This window comes from Pieris rapae, chromosome 22 (genome assembly GCF_905147795.1).
Source record: "Pieris rapae chromosome 22, ilPieRapa1.1, whole genome shotgun sequence".
Lineage (NCBI taxonomy): Eukaryota > Metazoa > Arthropoda > Insecta > Lepidoptera > Pieridae > Pieris > Pieris rapae.
Window position 1 is genome coordinate 4068695 of NC_059530.1, and position 23340 is coordinate 4092034.

At 33.2% G+C, this 23340-nt stretch overlaps 1 protein-coding gene across 6 annotated transcripts in view; it reads left to right on the forward strand.

The window, feature by feature from the left end:
- Positions 1–23340, forward strand: part of LOC110997025 (eye-specific diacylglycerol kinase) — an 84925-nt gene that overhangs the window by 40124 nt on the left and 21461 nt on the right. For 5 of the 6 annotated variants that reach the window (XM_045633005.1, XM_045633008.1, XM_022264967.2 and 2 more), the window contains exons 3-7: positions 1907–2110; positions 16777–16863; positions 16959–17088; positions 17985–18291; positions 20455–20623. In XM_045633005.1, coding sequence (XP_045488961.1) covers positions 1907–2110; positions 16777–16863; positions 16959–17088; positions 17985–18291; positions 20455–20623 — 897 coding nt within the window. The remainder of the gene's footprint in view (positions 1–1906; positions 2111–16776; positions 16864–16958; positions 17089–17984; positions 18292–20454; positions 20624–23340) is intronic. The other variant, XM_045633006.1, reaches the window with a different exon arrangement.

Below are 23340 nucleotides of genomic sequence, written 5' to 3' on the forward strand. Positions count from 1 at the left end.
CACGTGATTGAAGTGAAACCTTTAAAAACAAAGTTATTATAATTAATCATACATTAATTAAACATTTTTCACTATGTAAATGTATTAAACTATTCTTTAAAAACATTATATTTTAATGATAATTTTTAATTTTAAGTTTACAAAATTTCGAATTTTACGAAATTCGATAAAATGAAAAACCGGCAGTAGAAAAAAGGCTGTATAATGCCTCTTATCTCATTTTCTCCCACGTTAAATCTTATGAATTTATGTTTCTGTCTCTTTTTACTGTCGCTTTTTTCGTTGCATCCGGTTTGAAATCACAACGATTCTAAAGAAGTTTCGCTTCAAAATTCAATATTGCAAATAGTTTGAACCGTTTTGATAAACGTCATAATTTACTCCATATGTTTTTGTACAATATACCTTCTGTGTGCATATCTGTTCCATAAAATATTTTTACGGTTATTTTTATCTGAAACTTGCGACTTGGCTTCACACGTAATATATAATAAATAGAGCCCATGTTACTCGTGTATCTAATGGTGAATTTATTCCTAATCAAAATAAACAAATAGCAAATTTTATCTTTTATTATATTACTTATTAGCAATTTGTGAGTAAAATGTTCGTAAATTGGAGTTTATTTCTTTATTATATTCGACGTTTTCAAACGGTTCCAGAATGTCTACCTGTAACAGTAACGTCTTGATCACAATGGTCTTGTGATGCTGTTTAAAGGATATTTTTTTACTGATGAATCGTAGTAATTATAATTAGCGTCACGAAGATGCGCAGCGTTTTTGTCGAAGAAAAGGGAGAGAGCGATTTAGACCTATTGAGAGTGAAGAAGACCGATAGAGAGAGAGTGAGATTAGAGGAAACGGCGCATCTCGCACAGTTCCTTGGAGCGAGAGGTGGGAGAGAGCTGTAGTGAGAAGTATTCACAGAGAGAGTAAGGGAGATCGAAAAATACACGCCATTGGTCAATGTATTCGTTAAGTATTTACATATTAGAACTTTTGATGGCAATACTGTCGCATAACGTTTTGTGAAGTATACGCAGATAAACATATGAATCTCGAATATAGAACTACCTCGAGTTATTTGAAATTAAATCATAGCAGGAAGGTTATTAAAGTTGATATATTTTCCCTCAATATCTTACGTAGCATTCTTTATAAAACTAGTCAGGTGGAATAAAGAAAAGTTCGCGTTGCAGGAAGGGAAAAATGTATGAATTCTAATCATAACTATATCTTTACTCTAGAGACGAAAGAGGAAACATTTTTCCACATATACATTAGTTTATATTATGATACTATTAACTATTGTTTGTTTCATTCAAATAAAGATGTATTCTATGACATGTGCAATCAATTCTGTGATCCACCGTATGTACCAGAATAACTTCCTACACATTGTGTACGTTATTTAATATTCTGCGCATTTAGAGAAAAAATCTATTAGTACAGATAAATACTTAGTACAGTTAAAAACGGTGTTCTTAATATTGTATATATATATATACTAGCTGACCCGGCAAACATTGTATTGCCATGTTTTTGTGCCAAAAAATTAAAGTTTATAATTAACAAAAAAAAAACATAAGGGATGATTGTAGAGGGGTGAAAATTTAGGGTTGCATGTATTTTTGTATGGTGTATCGTAAACGTAAAAACGAAAAATTTTGTCTAAAAAATAAATAAAAAATTTAGGGGTGGACCACCCTTAATCGGTCGAGCCGTTTCGGAGGAGTTCGGTTACTAACCCCGTGACACAAGAATTTTATTTATAAGATGAACTGTATATGACTTGTGTCATCAGATGAAATCATTATGAATGTAACTGGTTTCTTATAAATTCGCTTGTAGGCTACAGGTATATATAGAAAGTATTGTATCTAAAATAAACTTTTCTTTCTCAGAAACATGGAGCTCGCATGAAGTGTTCCGCGTGTAAGATTGTGGCGCACACAGCCTGCATCGATATTCTAATAGACCGTGTGCAATTCACTTGCAAACCAACGTTTAGAGATGTGGGCGTGAGACAGTACAGGGAGCAGACAATAACGCATCACCACTGGGTCCACAGACGCTCCGAAAAAGGGAAATGCAAGGCTTGTGGCAAGGTAAAAACCTTATATGTCGTTGGTAGAGCTTTTGTGTAGACTGTTGTGTTAATAAATAATTTTATAGCTTTTTTAAGTTAACAACGGGGAGATAAAATAATTGTTTTTAATTAAATTAGAAAGAAAACTTACCGCACTTCATCTCCAAATTAAACCTTTGAACATGACTAAAACTAAATATACCATCAACATGAATGTTTTAACGTAATTTTTTAAACTAAGAAAGTCCTATTCTGATACAGAAATTTTTCTAATTATAGAAAATAGTTTAAATATAAATGTGTTATTAGAAATAATTAAGTAAAATACTGTTTATATGTCAAAAGGAAGAGACTGGCTGACCCACAACACAGGGAATCCTAGTGTGGGGGCCAGTGTATAAATCTAAATATCCTGTGTATTGAGTCTAATGAATGTTTTTTCTTTATTATAAGGCAAGGCCATTAATGGCATACTGTTGATTGGTGATATAAATTTTATATTAACTGGTGTGTGTATAAAATAAACAATATTAAATTTGTTAAATTAATTAAGAATAATTTTAACGTAAGCGATAAAATACAATTTAACTTCAATATATTTTTTTACACTAGTTATGAGCAGACAGTTGGTCAGGTTGTCTTCCGACATATGTCTCCCCTTGTTTATTCACTAGTCTCTTTGATGAGCTAATCTTCTCCATCCTTCCGGGACATCGTCTTCTCATCTCTTTCTTTAACGGACTTTTTCCTTCTCTCCATTTTTTTCGCCCTCATGATAATAATAATATAATAATATACAATTTTAAAAGGGAAAAATGTATACCGTTTGATAGTTACTAACCATACAATACCCTATTCATTTTTATCTATTGTAAGTTTAATGATTTTTTGTTGGCGTTTATAATTCAATCCATGAATATCGTGCAAAACTGTCACGCGGTAATAAATCACGTCATTATAATATTTTAACAATAAATATAACAAAACTCGCCAAATCATCTGACCCAAAATATTTCGGTCAGTTACAAGGCAAACAAGCTTTCAAATGGGCTGCGAAGCTTTATTCAGTAAATTTGGAACAACTTAACTTTTAAAGCTGAATTCTAGAATTGTTCCATATTACAAAATTTTAATTATGGTTATTACGGTATATTTTCCTGGAGGAAATCCTGAAATATATATTTTTAATTATATTTACATAATAAAATTATTTTATGCCAGCCACATGATGTGCCAGTGGCAATCGCAGTCGTGGTTGGACATTTATTTCTTTAAATAATTTGGAAAAACCTATGTTTAAAGAAAAACACTTATTTAACGGACTGAAGTTATGTATTATTGTAAACTTATAATTATTTAAACATAATATCAAATTTATCCGTGACACGCTATAAAGCACGCGAAACGTCGAAAATCCGTTAAAAAAGTGTTTTTCTTTAAATGTGTAAAAGTAATTTAAAAAAAAGACAATACTATAAAACCTATGTTACTTAGGAATCATTTTGTATCCTAATGGCGAAAAATTTTTGAATTCGCAACAGTTGTTTTAGTATATTCGTTACAAACAGGCGAAAATACAAATATTTTTATTTCTTATTTTTGCATATTGCTGTATATATTCTGTTTAATGATATTTAAATAATGGCAATCATGTTTATGAATTTTACATATTCATTTTTCTTTTCTCAACTTTATAAACAAGATATTGTAGATATTAATAGATATTTGTTTCGCCTTGCATATGTTTCACGTTACCTACCCACGGAACGTGTATTGAATTAGTGCAGCTATATCTAGAAATATATTTTGCATACTTAGGGCCTGTTTCACAATGTCCGGATAAGTTCCAAATAAGCTATTTGTTACTTATTGGTATGATATATAGTATTTTTGCGTTTCACGAGTGTCAGATAGTGCTATACGTCATGAAATTCGAAGTATCTTATTTGGAACTTTTATCTTTCGAATAATTTATGTGTTGCATAGCTATCTGGCACTTTATCCATACATTGTGAAACAGGCCCTTAATGACACAAGTTCAAGACAATAATATTTTTTTGCTTTTGAAATTTAATCTCGTATTACATATTATGTAATACGAGATTAAATTTCAAAAGCACATGCAATTTTAGTTTTAAACACTTACCTATCCATTTCCTTCCTTACCGCTTAAACGAGTGAAGAAACACAAAAGAAAATTCCATCAGTTCACCATATTGAGAATAACAGTTGAATGAACATTGCAAGTGAGACTTTTAGTTTTCGCAAGTTAAATCTTTGTGTCTGTTACGTGTTGCTTTCAATAGAAAACTTTAAGCTTTTCTTAAATCCTCTTATAATTTATTTATTTATTTCTGAAGTGAAACTTCTTTAGGTTCATCAGGGTAAAGTTTTCAGGGAATCGTCACTAACATGTGTAGCATTGTTTCGAAAGAAAGGGAGAGATCGATTGAGAGAGAGTGAGAAAGAGAGATCGAAAAAAAACTGAGTCTCTTTCTTTATTAAGACATGATGGAACATTACGATTTAGCTAAAGTGTATTAAACACTTATATTTAACGTAATAAAGTGTCAATCTAGTTCACTAATTAATGGTTTTGTCATCAATTTTTATACTATGTGGTGTACAGAAATTGAATATTTTATTTATGAATGAAAGAATCTAATTGGGTGAGAAAATGATAAAATAAAGAAATTATACAAACGAAAACAAAACACGTACCTAACAAAATGTTTCCTAAAAGTTTGACGGAGTTCCAGACTAGTAATTACTTTACTTAGGATAAAGGACAAATATATTTTATACATATATGTTTATATTGTTTCGCAATAATCCAAAGGGGTCTGTATCAATGCGATATCAGCTTCACTTTCTCATCATATAAAATTTGTTAATAATGATAACAATATATGTCGAAACATTAACATAGTTATATACATAATTCTGTGAATCTTGTAAGGGTAATAAGCGAACGTTAAACGAAACTTATAGAAATATATTCTTTATAAAGGGACCAAACTTTTTAAATTTGTTTTGATTTCCATTAAAATAACTTTTAATTATTTCCATTATATCTTTATATGTAACGACAATATAAATGTAGTCTTAAAAGATTTATATGATGTACTAGGTCGTTTCTTCTAAAAAACAGCAAAGAAGTGAATCTCCTTGCTTTTGCCCTGATGATGATGATAATGATAATGATATAGCCTTTTATTCAGAGCAACTTTTTAGGTACACATATAAACATAGATTACGTTAAACTAAGTATTAGAAGGTTCAGAAAAGAGATAGATTACATTAAACTAAATATTAGAAGGTTCAGAAAAGAGATAGATTACATTAAACTAAATATTAGAAGGTTCTTCCCTAGATAGTTTAATATGGGTTCATAATTTAAGTCACGGTTAAATAGGAATCTCTTAGACAGGCAAGCCTTCGGTGCAAAATTACTTTACATCAGGCGGGATTACCAGACGAGTCAAACGTAATTCCAGTTCTGTATAACAAAGGAACATCTCCTATCATGGTTTGATGGCGTGTCAGGGTATCAGAGAAAGTTGTCAATTAAGTTTTTTTACGAACATGTTTTTTTGAGTCCATTAATATTAATTAGCCTTAGCTCACTTAAACAGGCTACATAGCCATGTTGATGCTGAGGCAATCCAACTTCTTGACCCGACAGGTATAAGACGTCTAAAGAGAAACGTTTTGAGTTAATAAACCTAGTGTAGTGAATATAAGTGCAAGTGTGGTATCTCTGACTCACGGACATAGTGTCAAAATATTATAAGAACACTAAGACTGTTAATGAACATTATGTTTAATCTATTAATTAGTATTGTATAAAATTAAGTCAACATAATCTTAATATATATTATATAAATCTCCTGTCACGATGTTTGTCCGCCATGCACTCCTAAACTACTTAACCGATTTTAAATTAAATTGGCACACCGTGAGCAGTCTGGTCCAACTTAAAAGACAGAATAGCTTAAAACCTTAATTATAGTCGCAATTTTATTTTATTGCAAATATTTGTTTATTATTTGATACAATTCTAACAGATGGCGCTGTGTTATAATACCAACCATTTACAGAAGCTATCTACGTTTCACATAAGTTCTCCTACTGTTTCCTTTGAATAGTTCACTACTATGTAATATAACAAATCCTTAGCCACAGCAACGCTTGGCCGAGTCTGCTAGTATTATATAAGCCATAATTATTGTATAGGCTAGATTGTAATTTATGTATAGTCGCATTCTTTTTTTTGTGAACTTAATTGCAGAAGAAAAAAAAATTAACATTAAATGTGTTATAATTATTTTTTATTCATATGTCTTTGGTTACTTTTAAGTTTATTGCATGTACGGCTAAGGTCGCATTGTGATCATTTTGGGAACGACTTCAATGTTATATGTACTATTTACCTATAGTATTATTCTCATATAACCTTAAACTAACATTTTATTTGTTGTACTTATAATAAACCTACATTTACATAAAACTAGTTGCTCTAAACAATACAAGAGAGTTTAAATTTAAAGCGTGTTTTATCACACTGTTATTGTTTGGTATAAAGTGCTTCAGTCTCAGAATTGTATTGATTAATTAATGGAATTAAATATTAGAAGAGAAAGCTTTCGTCCTCTTTGATGAAAAGTCCCGTTAGAAATGTTGAATGTCGGAAGAAAATATTTCAACAGACTTGTAATTATCCCCCTCATTTAATTATGTATTATTCCAATTTTCATAGAATAGAATTCTTAATTCTATGGGAAGGCGGGGAATTGCCCGCTGGTTAAGTCCCCTTGGGCAAGTCCGCTAAGCAATTCGACTTACGCCCGAACCCATTAATCCACAATCTCAGATTGTTTTCAATGTCATCAGACCGTGACAGTCGGTCGATCTCCTATCTGCATCCCAATAACCAAACCCTACGACAATCCATTTTTGGCGACGGATATGGAATACGGAATGCAAACTATTCCCTCTTTGCACTATTATTTGATAATCAAAATAAACCAAATAAGTAAATAAAACCGTATATATAATATTGCAAATATAGTTATAGTAAGTAGTAGTTAGTAGTTGATATCTAGTAGTAGCAATAGTTATCTAGTTCATAAAAGGGCCTGGGACTAATGCTGGGCAGGCTACCTCTAATTAATTTGATATATTTGCTTTAAATATTGTTTGATGATTTGCTTTTTTAAAAGAGTACCGAGAGTTTTTTACGCCGGCTTTTTCTCTCGGCCTACACCCTCTGTCTTCTTTGCCGATGAGTAGGGATGCCTACAAGTTCGAATTGATTGACGTAGAATAAGTGATACCTAGATGATCTTATGTTCCAAAATAAACGTATTTTATTTTTATTTTTTTTAGTAAGTCTAACTCAGATGGTCAAAAATGGATTGAGATAGTCTTGACACTTGTCACACTTGACATCAGTCGAGCATTCTGTTCGATTGCCTCCTATTGCATAAAAAAAGTCCTATAATTACTAACTGTGATTTGGTTCACATGTTGTGAAATTCGTGGTATGTCTGAAAGTTCGAAAAAAATGCCCCTAGCCTTTTAAACAAGAGTGCTTTTAACACTTTTGTTTAAAAGCCTTTGTTTTATCAAATTGAAAAAAAAGGTTATTTTCCAACCCTGATACACAGTAGAGCGCGACTATTTACCGTTTACAAAGTTAAATTTTTACTTGGGAACAGTCGGCGTTTATATATTAATTAACCAGGGAGGCAGTTAATAATTCAATGTTTATATAATTACATAAATATACTTTTATGTAACCTGTGGTCCACACAAGGGAGTCTAGATCATGATTTACGTGTTGAATTATTTAACATTTTTAACATTTTGACTGTACGCATAATGTTAACAATGTTTGGGTTATGTTTTGTCGATTTAAATGTTTAGAATAAATAGTGTTTATAATCGATCGAAGTAAGCAACGACCACGCCCACAGCTTTCAACTTAATTGTTAAGGGACTATTTGATAATATTAACATTCATATATCATTATCTATTTAAATTTATGTTTCTTAAGTGAATTACTTATTTTTTAACATGCTTTAAACATAAAATTATGGGTGTTTCATAAGAGGGTCATAAGAATTTTAGCAACACAAACAACACAATGAAAAATCCAATTTTTTTTTAAAAACAACCCAGTCAAAACTATTTTTCCTGATGATTTATAAAAATAAATAATCACTGGGTATGAGTGTTAAAATTATCACAAATAGCCAGCCCTATTACATCTTAACTGATACACTTTAAATTACCAACAACCCTATATTTTAAAGGTTTAAGTGTGCTTAGAAAAACTACTCTAATAAGGGTCTGTTTCACAATGTAAGGATAAAGTACCAAATAGCTATGCAACATATAAATTATTCGAAAGATAAAAGTTCCGATTAAGATGCTTCGCGTTTCATGACTAATAGAGCTATCTGACAGTCGCGAAACGCAAAAATACTGTTTATCCTACCAATAAGTAATAAATAGCTTATTTGGAACTTATCCGGACATTGTGAAACAGCCCCCACTAATATAATTCCTAACTATTAATAATTGTATTACTATGTTGGTTAATAATATTGTAAATACTGTGTGCTGTGTAATAAATAAATCATACTCTAACCAAAATAAACTGAACTAAATCCCAGAATTTGAAATTGTTAGCTAACTAACACGAATTTATATTTTACAAACAAAACCTTTAAGCTGAAAAGCCTTTAATATTATCTTTTGTATTACCATTTCGCTGAATAAAATTTACTGAATACTAGGAAAATAGCAAGGTTGAAGGTTTATTATTCTTTCTCTTTCTGTGCTATACATTGCGTGCTCACGCTTAACATTTCCTTGTTTTGAGACTTTAGAATAAATCATGGATATATTTTCTTGAGTTTGTTTACACGAATAATGTTATTCAAATATCGTTCCCTGGATACTATGTTACAGTTCAAATTCTCTTTGATGTACACACTTTTGTTTAGTTAATCTTAACTGAACGACAGTTTTTTTTTCTAATTCTTATACTGAGTAATTTTAATATAAAATAATTTAATTTATTATTTTTATTAAATTTTTAACGTTTTTGATGTGAAACATCTATAGCCGCACGTAAAACCGATTTCTGTCGTGGCGACGCATGCCGTGGCGACGCGTCTCGTAATATTTTATTTTATCATTATGACATATTTAGTTCCTATCACAGTCTGTTCTTTTCTGCATATTACTTTTACAAAATAATGTCTGTGTTTCACATCTGCCAGGCGTCCCGTGACAGCTCACATTTTTGTATGCTATAATGATAAATGATACTTAATTTTATTAGTAGTTCTAATAGAGAAACAATTTTTAAGGTCCAGTTCTTTTGTTTCCAATCAATATACACAAAACATATAATTTAACTTATTATAAGCCGGTAACGCACCCAGTAAAACAGATGTTCATGATGATAACGACCCTTTTTGGCGTCTCGTAGACCCCTTTGTCCTATATAAAAATGATAATACTCGTATAGACACGACTTCAATACATAAATCTTGAATTCTTAATAACAATATCTGATTTGGTAGTAATATTATGATAATAAATAAATATTACTTAACGTCACCTAAACTTATTCCAAGTTTATGGAATCACGTCGATAATTATCCACTAAATGTTCCACAGTTGACCTACCATGTGATCTTTATTCATAGAGCGTCTCCCAACCTCATTTGTTCGGCGCCTTTCAGTAAGGAATTTACGACGTGTTCACATACCGTTACGAATATAATTGTTTTAACGAAAACACAATACTGTATTTTTATATTTTAAATCAAATTACTGACATTAAGTTTACCATAATCGAAGGCTAAAAGAAAAACCCTACACATCGTTAGCCAAGTGCGAGAAAATCCATAAAGACAACCCGCAGACGAAAATGATTATTCATCATTTTGTACGAGTTATTTTGACTTGTGTGTTTTGCCTATCGATGTATCCTTCAGTTATTAACTAATTACGAAAACTTTGTATTTGAGAGCTCTAGTCTACTAGAGATTTTAATGGGTCAAATATAGTCATATAATAATATTACTTTGTTCATGACAGAAATATGGTTGTGAAAAAATTGATCTACACCAGGGAGGACTAGTGTTGTGCGCAATTAGATTGCAATTATTCCGTGATACATGGTGCATGTTCAAAACAATTGTTTTAGGAATAATAGTCTTAGTGTTACATCAGGTGAGCCTCCTGCCCGTTTGCCACCTGTTCTATAAAAAAAGTCATGTCAAACAAAATTCGAATGTGTGTGTGTGCGTTATACACTCAGTGTTTGAGTATAAGCGTCTGTATTATTTTTGGAACCTCAGAGTCATCCCAAAATTTAAAGAACAACCTTTGCAGAATCGAAATACAATAGCATAATTTTTATGCATAAATATAATAACGGTGTGTTGTTAAAATTAAACACAGAGTACATTGTAAATGAAATTATCAGTTTAAAAAGCTCGTAAAGCTACAGATAATTAAGCTTGTTTTAATTAGCAAGACATTTTGTACAACTGTGATAATTAATAATTGAGAATGGTAACTCTCTATAGCTAAGAAAGTTACAAAATTTCAACGAGCATTGTTCAATATTTCTTGTTGTTCTTAATTTCTTAAATCCTATAGTATTTGTACGTGTACATTAAATGCAAAATAAAAGAAGCTAATCCGGTGTATATATACATCTTTAGGTATTCAAACATAAGGGTCATATGCAAACGAGAAATACTGTTAATTGTATGCATAAAATGTTAAAATGATAAAAACCTTGGCGGGAACATTCGCGGAAGTAGATTTTAAGTACGAACTAACAAGGAGGTCGTGTTTCAACGAGTTTAAAATAATGAATTGTAAACTAAAATTATTAAATGATACTTTTAGGAATAATAATATTTTTTTTATAGAACAGGGGGCAAACGGGCAGGAGGCTCACCTGATGTTAAGGCTTGAACAGTGCTCAAATCGGTCAACTAGCCCTAGTTTAAATTAAATTGTTGGAAGAACTGTCGCTCATATGCATTTGAAAAAAATATATATTGTGGGTTGAAGCCTACTGTATCGATTGATAAAATCAAAAAAGATAAAAGCAATACCAATTTCCCAAAAAAAATTTACCATCGAACCGTAGATTAGACATAAATTACAAATTCGCTCCAAAACGGTTTATGCGATTTATTTTAATCTTACACGTATTATTAGATATAGCATATATTATTATTTTGATAAAAAAAAATTTGTATTAATTCGTTTCCTGGGCATGGAAAGTAATAAAAGGTAAATAAACTCAAGCGCAATGGGCTTTCCTCCGCAATTTCACACCCGCGAGCCCTGCATGCGGCTTGTCTTCAGTCCACCTCAACGCTTTGCGACGGGAGGACTACGCTTGTGTGTCGAAGCCAATAATAATTAAATATTTGCGTATTTTAGTTTTTACCCGCGGATTTTTTTAGAAATGCCAAAATATAAAAAGAAATATCAAGTGAGGCGAGGACATGAACTTCGGAAATTATTGTATGTTATAAGTATATGTATATAAGTACCTACCCAAACAAAACTCAAATTTAGAGTTGTCAAGTTTCAAGTGCAACTTGTACAACCAAGTAAAATAAGTTGCTGAACCTGATACCTGATGGAATCTGAAAGTGGGTACTGGATCTCGAGGATGGTAAGCAGTAGACATACCGTCATTGAGCTCGTTGTAATCAGCTCAGCGAGACGATACTAGAAATGTGACTATATGAACCTGATGATGAACTCCGAAGGTGGGTACTGGATCTCGAGGATGGTAAGCAGTAGACATACCGTCATTGAGCTCGTTGTAATCAGCTTAGCGAAACGATACTAGAAATGTGACTATATGAACCTGATGATGGACTCCGAAGGTGGATACTGAGTCTCGAGGATGGTAAACAGTAGACATACCGTCATTGAGCTCGTTGTAATCAGCTCAGCAAGACGATACAAGAAATTTGACTATATGAACCTGATAATGGTCTCCGAAGGTGGGGACCGGATCTCGAGGATGGTAAGCAGTAGACATGCCGTCATTGAGCTCGTTGTAATCAGCTCAGCAAGACGATACTAGAAATGTGACTATATGAACCTGATGATGAACTCCGAAGGTGGGGACCGGATCTCGAGGATGGTAAACAGTAGACATACCGTCATTGAGCTCGTTGTAATCAGCTCAGCGAGACGATACAAGAAATGTGACTATATGAACCTGATAATGGTCTCCGAAGGTGGGGACCGGATCTCGAGGATGGTAAGCAGTAGACATGCCGTCATTGAGCTCGTTGTAATCAGCTCAGCGAGACGATACTAGAAATGTGTTATATGAACCTGATGGTGGACTCCGAAGGTGGGTACTGGGTCTGATTGACTCTGATTTCATTTTCGGGCTTAGATATAACATGCTGCACTCGTAGGTTTAAAACCAAGAAAAATATTTAAAATTTCAACTGGAAGACGAATCGTTGAAATTGATTATTTTTTCAATAAACTCAAAGAAATATAGTGGTATTATAGTAAATATTACCTAATATTTATTTAATATTAAATATTAATAAGTTCATATAGTCACATTTCTAGTATCGTCTCGCTGAGCTGATTACAACGAGCTCAATGATGGTATGTCTTCTGCTTACCATCCTCGAGATCCAGTACCCACCTTCGAAGTCCATTATCAGGTTCATATAACACATTTCTAGTATCGTCTCGCTAAGCTGATTACAACGAGCTCAATGATGGTATGTCTACTGCTTACCATCCTCGAGATCCAGTACCCACCTTCGGAGTCCATTATCAGGTTCATATAACACATTTCTAGTATCGTCTCGCTAAGCTGATTACAACGAGCTCAATGACAGTATATCTGCTGCTTACCATCCTCGAGACCCAGTACCCACCTTCGGAGTCTATCATCAGCTTCATATAGCCACATTTCTAGTATCGTCTCGCTGAGCTGATTACAACGAGCTCAATGACGGTATGTCTACTGCTAACCATCCTCGAGATCCAGTACCCACCTTCGGAGTCCATTATCAGGTTCATATAGTCACATTTCTCATATCGTCTCGCTGAGCTGATTACAACGAGCTCAATGACGGTATGTCTACTGCTAACCATCCTCGAGATCCAGTACCCACCTTCGGAGTCCATCATCAGGTTCATATAGTCACATTTCTAGTATCGTTTCGCTGAGCTGATTACAACGAGCTCAATGACGGTATGTCTGCTGCTTACCATCCTCGAGATCCACTACTCACCTTCGGAGTCCATCATCAGGTTCATATAGTCACATTTCTAGTATCGTTTCGCTGAGCTGATTACAACGAGCTCAATGACGGTATGTCTACTGCTTACCATCCTCGAGATCCAGTACCAACCATCAGAGTCCATCGTCAGCTGATGATGATGACTCGGTTTCGGTATTTTAGCAATACTAACATTAAAAAGTTTTAACCTCAGAACGAATTAAACATGTAAAAAAATCATGTATGTACTAGTTAAATAATTGGCAGCCACCATTTTTTCTAGACCAATATTTATTTATAAATTTTTATATTTAGCTAATAATTGGTTTCGTATTCACGTAGTTTTGTTAGACTATTCACTATTTTGTTAGACTAGATGGCGTTAGTAAATTATTGTTTGTAGTAGAGGTCAAATCCTCAAAGTCATCGGCGTATGTTAGAGTCTTAAGTGATACCGCCGCCCATGGACACTCTCAGTGCCAGAGGGCTCGCGAGTGCGTTTCCGGCCTTTTAAGAATTGGTACGCTCTTTTCTTGAAGGACCCTAAGTCGAATTAAATACTTACTAATTACTCATTAATTAATTAATTAATTATTAAAAATTAATAATTACTCTACTGTATTTTTTTATTTGAAAGTCTAATTATAATAAAAAAAATAAACAACTTTCCTCGTTAGTCTAGTACGTGCCCATTTCAAATGCACAAATGAATTTGTTTTTTTTATTGCACATGAGGTAAATTTGTCTTACGAATTGAATACTGACCAACTCAATCACACCTGCAACGCAACAAGACTTGCAAGTGCATTGCCGGCAGTCATAAGTCTCTGACTTTAGGAAAAGTGTGAAACTAGAAACAAGTGACTACACGACACTGGTGAAGTGCCTTGTGCCCAGTTGGCACAAATTAGAGCCATTAAAAAAACTAGAAATTATAATAATCTAATTAATTACTATTCATAATTTTTTATATTCTCACGTATAAATTCAAAAAGAAATCCAGGTCCAGATCTAAAAACGTGGTATTCTTTTTTTAATAAAGCTATGTTATAATTCCTTAGCTAATAATGTGGTAATGTACACAGATTATATAAAAAAAGAGTTAAAGTATTTTTTGGCGCTCCAATACACCGGATAGTATTTTTACGAATATTTTTTTAGATATAACATTTCACCTCTTTGTGTATAGGTAACTAATTGGTAATACAATAAAGCTTCCGCGTAGTATTCCCGATAGACTCAGCGCCGAGTACCTTTTTTATACATAAAAAAATCATCCCACTTCTGGGATATAGACTAGTGTATCCACTACGCTAATGGTTTCCAAACGATTTTCATCTTTAGATACCTTAGACTGGACATACTTGAAACCCAAGTTTTCCATTCCATTTCCATTTTGTATGGAAAAGTTAAAGGCGAATTTGGACCTAAACGAAATCGAAACTGCATCGTCTGCATAGAATGCATGTATTAAACTACACTATTCAAGCATTCTATTCGACAAGAATTTAGTAATATATTATTTTTGAAGTTATACTTCTTTTACGCCAGGGGAAAATTGAGAGAGATATATTTTTACGCGCTGTAGCTAGCTACAGTCAAGATTTTAGTATTTTTTTTGAAGTTATACTTATGATTATATGAGAGTAATTTGTACTGTTAGTTTTGTTTTTTCTACCAACATAGAATAAGGCAGAAGATCCAATTTTTGAAAAGATTTTTATCTTGTTATGCCAAACAGTATAAGTATTTTTTAAATATAAAATAAAATAAAAATACGTTTATTTTGGAACATAGGATCATAATGGTATCACTTATTCCACGTCATTAAATTCGAGCCTGTTGGCATCCCTACTCATCAGCAAAGAAGACATAGGGTGTTGGCCGAGAGTGAGAAATACTATAGAACCTGGAGAAAATGGTATTATGGCATCAGTTAGGGTTTTAAAATCTAATTTAAAGGTTCAATATGCCTTTAAGTATCTAGATTAAACGTTTATAATTTTAAAAAACCCGCCAAAACGCTTCTCTAGACAACATGGCGTCGTCGCACCAGTTCCTATTATGTACATATAATGCGTAAATAAACAACACACAACTAGTGTTTTACCTGTTTATTAAATTAAATTATTGTTTTTTTTTTAATTAATAATTACGTACAAGTGATTTTACTGTTACATTTTAAAGGCATATTTTATGCAGATAAATAATACATTTTTGTACACTGAGCTGTCTAAATTATCCCTACAGATACCTGCTCTTTTAACAAAACGTAAATACAGACACGCATCATCATACGTACGCCTTATACTTACTATTCCATTATCTTTGGCATGCACTGCAAAAATCATAACGCACCAACAGTACGTCTAAAGCCGTTATCATAATGCCACCCTGCGTCAGCACAACTACGTTTCCATATGTAAATTATTTACATCACAGCTACGTCACAACACTAAAGCGAAATGGAACTTCATTTTTAATGACACTCTAGCAGAATCGTATATGGCTTAAAATATCTTGGTATTGTTTTTTTAAATTGTAGCTGGATTTTTTGATGACTCATTGGATTTTGAATAACAAAAAAAGCTATTACCAACAATATACGTGACCTGTGTATAATACTATAGTGAGGATCGTAAAAATCGAATTTTTTTTTAATATAATCTATTCTTATTTTCTATTAAACGTATATACCCAATATTGGGTTTATTCGGTTTAAACGCAAAAGATGATTTTGATTGAATTCAAAATCAACTTTTGCATTTATTTAAAAGATTATTTCCAACGGGCATTATAATAAAATATTATCTTATCTTATAAAGCTAGAAACAAACAAAAATTACAATAAAAACAAAACTATTTAACAGTCAAACACAGCCTATACTTATTAACAAAATTTTTAATAACTTAAAATTTTTAAAGCGATTTAAACATACATTAAATGTTACATTACAGCTGAGTATCATACGCTATATTTATTCCATAATTTAAATATCGCTGGTTAATTATAAAGCGGTCTTCAAAGTTATAGACAAATCTAACAGCGAACAAAGAAAACCACCTGTCAAATTCTCATCGGATTTTGACAGATGCAAAGGAAAGTACATGGCTTTTATTTGAAACTGGCATATAGTCATAACTATTTCCATAATAAAAAAAAAATTCATGGCGCCAATTAACACAAATTGTCTATGGTGCCTACAAAATGGCGGCAAAGATCCCTTGGTTTTCGGCACTATTTAACTGTCATTTAAATTAGATGTTGCGAAAAGTTTTCTTTCTAAGTGTTTTATGCACCGCTTTTTATGTTTTTTTTTTAATTTTGTTTGTGTTGCATGTGTGTTTGCATGTTTGTTTTGTTGTCAGTCATTTCGGCGTGGTTGCTGTGGGTGGTGCGGCTCCTCAAATAAAACGTCAGAAAAGCCGATAGAAAACACTGAACTAGGAGACGCTGTGCGTATTAGTGCTATAATGCTAGGCTAAACGCATTCACTTGATTAATTAATTTAATCATTAACTTTATGGTTTACTATTAATTTCTTTTACAGTCGCTGCAGGCGAAAATATCCTTTAGTTCCAAAGAAATTGTCGCCCTGAGTTGTTCCTGGTGTAAAGATGCGTATCATAATAAAGAGAGTTGTTTTAACCTTCAGAGAATTGGGGAGGAATGTTCGTTAGGTAAGACATACTTTATTTATATGTGATATATAATAAAAAATGTAATACAATAAGCAGCCAGATTTTATTATATTCATTATGTTTCTGATAGGTTTTTAGAATAGTAAATTGTACTTATAAAAAGTGTATTGTGACATATAAGGTATGAAGTAAAGTTCGTAAATACACAGACAATAAACTCAATTAAAAAATTAAATTAATAAAACTTCTGTGTCGTCTATTTCTGTGTACGCTATTGTAAAAAGAAACAGTTTAGAAATTCAGTTAAATCGGTGACAAATATTATTTTTTTAAAATAACGAAAAATAATTTAAGAACAAACTAATACGAATTTAATAATCTAGAATCCGCTTACGTAAAATACGTTAAACAAATAATTGTTTGAAAAATATACGATTTTTTAATTCTAATATTTTACGTACACATATTTTATTTATTTAAGAGACTTATTTTATTTATGACCCAGACTTTATTGCTATTGTTCTTCTAGTCCGTTCTACTTTTGAGAACTGGCAGTAAATTTAAATTTAGAAGCCTTTATTACTGACATTCATAAGTCACAATTAGTTATTATAATAATTATTTATTATATAATCAATAATTATGATTAATTATTAGATGCACAATATTTCAAGTCACGATCAAGGCAGACATTTCTTTCAATTGTAAACTATACCTTAGAATGAATATATCCGAAAATTGTATAACCAGATAGCAAAGATAAATTTATTTTTATTTATTTAATTACACTTGTTGTATACATTTTTTTATAATTGTATTGTACTTTAGTTCAAGTACAATTATATAATTAAGGAAGGCTGGTGGCCTCGTCGCTATCGAGTGTTGTCTTCCAGTCAACCACTGTAAGAACAAAATAAAAATAAATTCTGTTTTAGGTACACAATCGATTATAATAGTACCGCCGTCATGGATTGTGAAACTCCCCCGCCGGGGAAGCTTCAAATCGTCACTACGGAAATCGCCGAAAAAGAAAACCGCGGGAAAGAAAAAGGGAAAAGACTCGAAGGTTGAACAAAGACCATTCGTTATCAAGCCAATACCGACATCAAATGTGAAACCTGTCCTCGTATTTATTAACCCCAAAAGTGGCGGCAACCAAGGTGTAAAGTTATTGCAGAAGTTCCAGTGGCTTTTAAACCCGCGCCAAGTTTTCGATCTCACTCAAGGAGGACCGGGGCCTGGGTAATTATATAAATATGACACCGAGAGATAAAGTTTCGTAGGATTCTAAACGAGAGTATTATTTAACTTGTATTAATTTAGTAATTTTAAATTGTATTATTTAACGCCCACATTTTACTATACACTACCGAACTCACTAACCTATCTCACCTTTTTTTCATTTGGGAAAACCCTTACGGGCATGTTGTTAAGTGGCGCGGGGAGTGTCTCAAGGTCGTAAAATGCGATGACCCCATACCCACTAACATCACCAGGGCCCACTGTTTGCTATAGGACGAGAGTTACAGATACATAAACCTTTTCACCGCGAACCGAACCTAAGAAAGCCTAAAAAGGGCATGTTCGCTCTGATTGGTTGAATACGTCACAAACCTAACCGTTTAGAATCTTACGAATGGATATCTTAGATATATATTAGATTATTATATTAGGATAGTAGGATATTAGTCTAGTTTATAAATTAACTACGAGACGACGCAAATTGATAAATTTCGGATTTTTTTATATTCCGGTGACATTTATTACGGTTATATCTTAATAAGTACGATATTGAATAACTATTAGAAGTCTTATGACTCCAATTGCATTGGGGTCATATATCTTTACTAGTATTTATACTCAGTACTTTAAGGTATTCTAGAAACCTATACAAACTTAAATCTATTTTTACTTGCACTAAAGATCACCAAGTAAATAGTTGAGTTGACTCGCCAGATAGCCCACGTTGTTTCGAAGGAAATCTCTAATACTTTATGCCGTGGTTAGCCAGTATTAGACAGTATTTTCAGTCTAGGCTTGATTGTTTCGTCAGAATCAATCAATCCTCTGATTACCATCTAAGGCGGCATAATAATTGGACTCATCAATACAAAACTATGCAATGCATATTAGTGTCATTGTATGTAAATGTTCGGAATACCCAGACAATAATGAGCTAATTATGAATATATATAGTCAAGCATATTACACAAGGGCATATTATATCGCAAATTTGAAGCCATGACGTATATTTCCATGGATACAGCATATAGATATATAATAACTAAAATCACTATAATTTACATTTACAGCTATAATTTACTGGTTACAGCAACATTGATTCTGATTGGTACACACGATTTAAACAAAAATGTTACAATTATAAAATATATATATATATATATATTGAGACCACAAAATTACCAACCCAGCCGACTAAAATGCCAAAAGATTTATACATTTTATCTTAAAACACGTAATACTTGGATGTCGCGGATTTGGGGTGGCATTTGTTGCAGCATTATATTGCCGTGCTATATACACGCCCGCGCCATTTGAAATACACATACACAGATTTATCTTAAAAAAAGTAGCGTAAGTGTAACAGTAATAAGTCTAAATATTTTTTTCAAACAAGAATTAACTATGTTTACATATAAAACTACACGAATTGGACTATGAACTTTACGCGCTTCCTTTTATAATCTACAATAAATGGTTATCTGTATCATTAATTTAGTTCCACAGACTGCTCCAGATTCTAAACTGCATTACGCTTCTCCGAATTAGCAATTAATACGTAAAGTGGCTGGAGCGATACAGCCTTCCTGGCTGCATTTAATATATTAGCTGTATTCATCGTATATATAATCCTGAAGACTATGTATGATAAAATTGTATTGTATGTCTCACGTTTAACTCTTTTTTTTATGAAAAAATAAAAAGGATTTTGCTGCACGAAATGCGTGATTGTATTTTTTAAACAAAATTGTATTTTTACAAACCAAGACTGGTCTATTTATTTATTTATTCACACTTCGTTGCAAAGAAACACAAATAACACAATACATACAAATTACTAGGGATGCAACGGGCGGCCTTATCGCTAACAAGCGATCTCTTCCAGGCAACCCTAATTTATCGTTTATGAGTGTATATTTCTGCCACTATATATTATATTATATATTGGAATATTTAACTGTAGTCTGTCATTGAATATCTTCCACTGTAGAATTCCTAGTAAAAATAGTAGAAACTCTTTGCAGTTAAACAATGTTCGGTCTATTTTAAAATACTACTTTAAAGTAACAAACACGTCTGTTATTCAAATACAAATTAAAAATAACGAACACATTTAAAACCCGCCAAAATAGTTTTGGAATGCAATTTATATTTTAATTTCAGACTAGAGATGTTTCGTAAAGTGCCAAATCTGCGCGTGCTGGCATGTGGCGGAGATGGCACTGTGGGGTGGGTTCTAAGTGTTTTGGACAGGATTGGTGCCCGGCCAGCTGTGGGTGTCCTTCCACTTGGAACTGGAAATGATCTGGCAAGAGCTTTGGGATGGGGAGGGGTAAGCTTTGAATAATACTATTATTTACGCAATTATCATATAGGGTTTAGGTAATATGACGACCTGCCATATATATGTATTTATTCTTTTTTATTTTACAAGACATACATCTTATGATTTAGTTGGCTAAACCTGCCTTATATTTATTTCAACTAAAAATTTAATTATACCATTTGAGAAAAGTTTTCACAGGACAGATTTAAATCTCTGGACATACCATTTTATTCTATATTTAATCAGCCAGAATTTGGATCCACTTAAAAAATTCGTCATAATAGTTGTTTAATTATTTATTAAAATAATTAAATAGTACATACTCATACTTGTAATATTAAAATGAAATTAAGTCTACAAGAAATGTCAAAATTGGCGCGCAAATGAGACTCTTGAATTTTTAAATTTCGAACGTTTTCTATAAAACGCCACAGACTTTATATTTTCTAAGATGCCAGATCACAAAAATAAATCTATATATAACATTTGGGCCTGATAAAAAACCTACCTCAACTTTCTTTGTTAACCTGCAGCCTAGTCAGCATAATAAAGCAGCCAAGGAAATTAGACATATTTTCCACCAAATTGTTACTATAGAAGACCCAAAAAAGAGGACCACTATAGTTCAGTGTCAAAGATGCCAGCAGTATGGTCACACCAAAAACTACTGTATGAGACCAGGTCGATGCCTCAAGTGTGCAGAATCACACTTAACTAAAGATTGTCCTAAAGTGGACCGCAGTACCCCTGCGAAATGTGCACTATGTCTCGGCCCTCACCCTGCGAATTATAAAGGTTGCGAGGTATATAAAGAAATCCTAGCCAGAAAAACACAGCGCTTGTCTGTAAGCACGAGAAAAACTGCTACGTCACGCTCTCCCAATAATGTTATAAGCCCAAACTCACAACCTACAAACCAACCCTCGAACCCACCAACAAGTAATACACTTAAGAGGTATAATGAAGTGGCTAAAAGTAATCCTTTAGATCGATGCACAAACCAACAGTCTGTACTGGATCATCAATCACTGAATAACAGAATTGAGGAAATATTTATAAAGCAATCACAAAAAATTGATACAATCCTACAACAAATGAGCACCATTCTGGGGCTCTTGACTACTCTAGTTACCAACTTATCACAAAAATAAATAAACTCAAAATTGCTACCTGGAACATAGATGGCCTATCGCCTAAGAAAAGTGAAGCTGAAATCCTACTAAAAATGCATAATCTGGATGTCTTGCTTATTTCTGAGGCGCACCTTACATCGAACAGCCAAATTCATATACAAAACTATAACGTGTATTCAACAAATCATCCCGATGGCACTGCACATGGAGGCACTGCTATTATAATTAGATCATCCATAGAACATTATGAACTCCCACAATTTCGATCTGAATTCATTCAAGCCACCTCAATAAATATACAGGATGAAAATGGGAATTTCTGTATCTCCTCGGCTTATTGTCCTCCAAAGCACGCTATAACTGAGAAACACTTCACCACATATATAAACAGTCTCGGTCCAAGGTTCATAGCAGGTGGAGATTGGAATTCAAAGCATCTGCATTGGGGGTCGAGATTGATTACCACGCGAGGTAGAGAACTTAAAAAATGCGTTGATAAAAACCACTTAACAACAATCTCCACCCCCGAGCCTACCCACTGGCCAAGCGACCCTGGAAGATTGCCTGATGTCCTGGACTTCTTTCTAATGAAGGGTCTCTCACGACTCTTTCATCACATTGATGGCTTTCTCGATGGTTCTTCAGCCCACATCCCAGTGATATTAACTATTAGTACCAACGTCCTGGAGTGCCAACGGAAACTAGTACTGTATAACAATAGAACAAATTGGCAAATGTTTCGTGAACTCGTTGAGGACGCCCTACTTCTGCGGATTTCACTAAAGAATGAGGAGGAAATAGATGAGGCAGTCTTGGCATTTACGAAGGTGGTGCAGGATGCATGCTGGAGGAGTTCTGAGGAAGTGGGTCGGAAAAACACCAGACAGCTCTCTGTACCCCACGAAATTCAGGGCATGATCCTAGAGAAGAGAAGATTACGTAGAGTGTGGCACAATAGTCGTCATCCCGCTGACAAAACAGCACTAAACATCTACGCTAAACACCTTAAACAGGCTATAAAAGATAATCTAGATGCTACTATTGAGGAAAACCTGAAGTCGTTAACAGCTACAAAAGACACCGACTACTCTCTCTGGAAGGCATGCAAAAATCTAAATCAACCAACAAACCCTAAACCACCTATACGTCTAGATAGAAGCAAGTGGGCTAGATCTAAACTAGAAAAAGCAAATGCTTTTGCTGACCATCTAGCTAAAGTATTTGTACCAAACGAAGCCACTCCAGGGTCGGATGAAGCAGAAATAGATGATATTCTCCAGCAGGATTTCCAATTGGATTTGCCCTTGAAGACTGTAACACCAAGGGAGGTACAAAGAACTATACAACAAATGGAGAATAGAAAGGCACCAGGTTTCGACCTCATTGACAAAAAGGTTCTTTCCGAATTGCCTCGTAAGGCTATAACCTACTTGACAACCCTTTTCAACCGGATTATAAGTGTTGGATACTTTCCAGCGCTATGGAAGGTTTCTCAAGTGATTATGGTCCATAAGCCCGGGAAATCGCCACATGAAGTCTCATCTTACCGACCTATAAGTCTTCTCCCGATTGTCTCTAAAGTACTAGAAA